Below are 1,289 nucleotides of genomic sequence, written 5' to 3'. Positions count from 1 at the left end.
GAGGAGGAGGAGGAGGAGGAGAGGAAGAGGAGGAGGAGGGGGGGGGGACGAAGGCTGCACTTCCTGGGTCAGCGCCGGCGCCTCCATTGCGGGGGCTGCGCCGCCGCCGCTTCCCGGGAGCAACAACACCGGGACCGGGAGCAACACCGGGACCGGGAGCAACACCGGGACCGGGAGCAACACCGGGACCGGGAGCGACACCGGGACCGGGAGCAACACCGGGACCGGGAGCGACACCGGGACTGGGAGCAACACCAGGACCGGGAGCAACACCGGGACCGGGAGCGACACCGGGACCGGGAGCAACACTGGGACCGGGAGCGACACCGGGACTGGGAGCAACACCAGGACCGGGAGCAACACCGGGACCGGGAGGAACACCGGGACCGGGAGCAACACCGGGACCGGGAGCGACACCGGGACTGGGAGGAACACCGGGACTGGGAGCAACACCGGGACTGGGAGGAACACCGGGACCGGGAGCAACAACACCTGGACTGGGAGCAACAACACCTGGACTGGGAGGAACACCGGGACTGGGAACAACAACGCCTGGACTGGGAGGACTGGGGCTGACAGCAACACTGGGACTGGGAGCAACAACACCTGGACTGGGGCTGACAGCAACACCTGGACTGGGAGGAACACCGGGACTGGGGGGACTGGGAGCAACAACACCGGGACTGGGAGCACCAACACCTGGACTGGGAGCAGCACCTGGACTGGGAACAACACCTGGACTGGGATTGGGGTGACAGCAACACCGGGACTGGGAGCAACAACACCTGGACTGGGAGCAGCACCGGGACTGGGAGCAGCACCTGGACTGGGAACACCAATACCTGGACTGGGAGCAGCACCTGGGCTGGGAACAACACCTGGACTGGGACTGGGGTGACAGCAACACCGGGACCGGGAGGAACACCGAGACTGGGGGGACTGGGAGCAACGCTGGGACTGGGGCTGACAGCAACACCGGGACTGGGAACAACAACACCTGGACTGGGAGGACTGGGGCTGGGAGCAACACCGGGACTGGGAGCAACACTTGGACTGGGAACACCAACACCTGAACTGGGAGCAGCACCTGGACTGGGAACAACACCTGGACTGGGATTGCGGTGACAGCAACACCGGGACTGGGAGCAACAACACCTGGACTGGGAACACCAACACCTGGACTGGGAGGACTGGGGCTGACAGCAACACCGGGACTGGGAGCAACACCGGGACTGGGGGGACTGGGAACACTGGGACTGGGAACAACACCGGGACTGGGAGCAACAACA

The 1,289-nt window shown here is 65.7% G+C and overlaps 1 protein-coding gene across 1 annotated transcript; it reads left to right on the top strand.

The window, feature by feature from the left end:
- Nucleotides 1–3: 3 nt before the first annotated feature.
- Nucleotides 4–1,068, top strand: LOC110390441 (RNA-binding protein 25-like; the record flags this gene model as incomplete). The annotated part of the gene is made up of 1 exon (XM_021381763.1): nt 4–1,068. A coding segment is annotated over one exon (573 nt), but the record flags the coding sequence as incomplete, so codon positions are not given.
- Between the last annotated feature and the right edge of the window lie 221 nt (nt 1,069–1,289).

The sequence above is a fragment of the Numida meleagris genome, unplaced genomic scaffold (assembly GCF_002078875.1).
Source record: "Numida meleagris isolate 19003 breed g44 Domestic line unplaced genomic scaffold, NumMel1.0 unplaced_Scaffold1071, whole genome shotgun sequence".
Lineage (NCBI taxonomy): Eukaryota > Metazoa > Chordata > Aves > Galliformes > Numididae > Numida > Numida meleagris.
The sequence above is the reverse complement of the archived record's forward strand: the minus strand, read 5'-3'. Positions and strand labels throughout refer to the sequence as shown.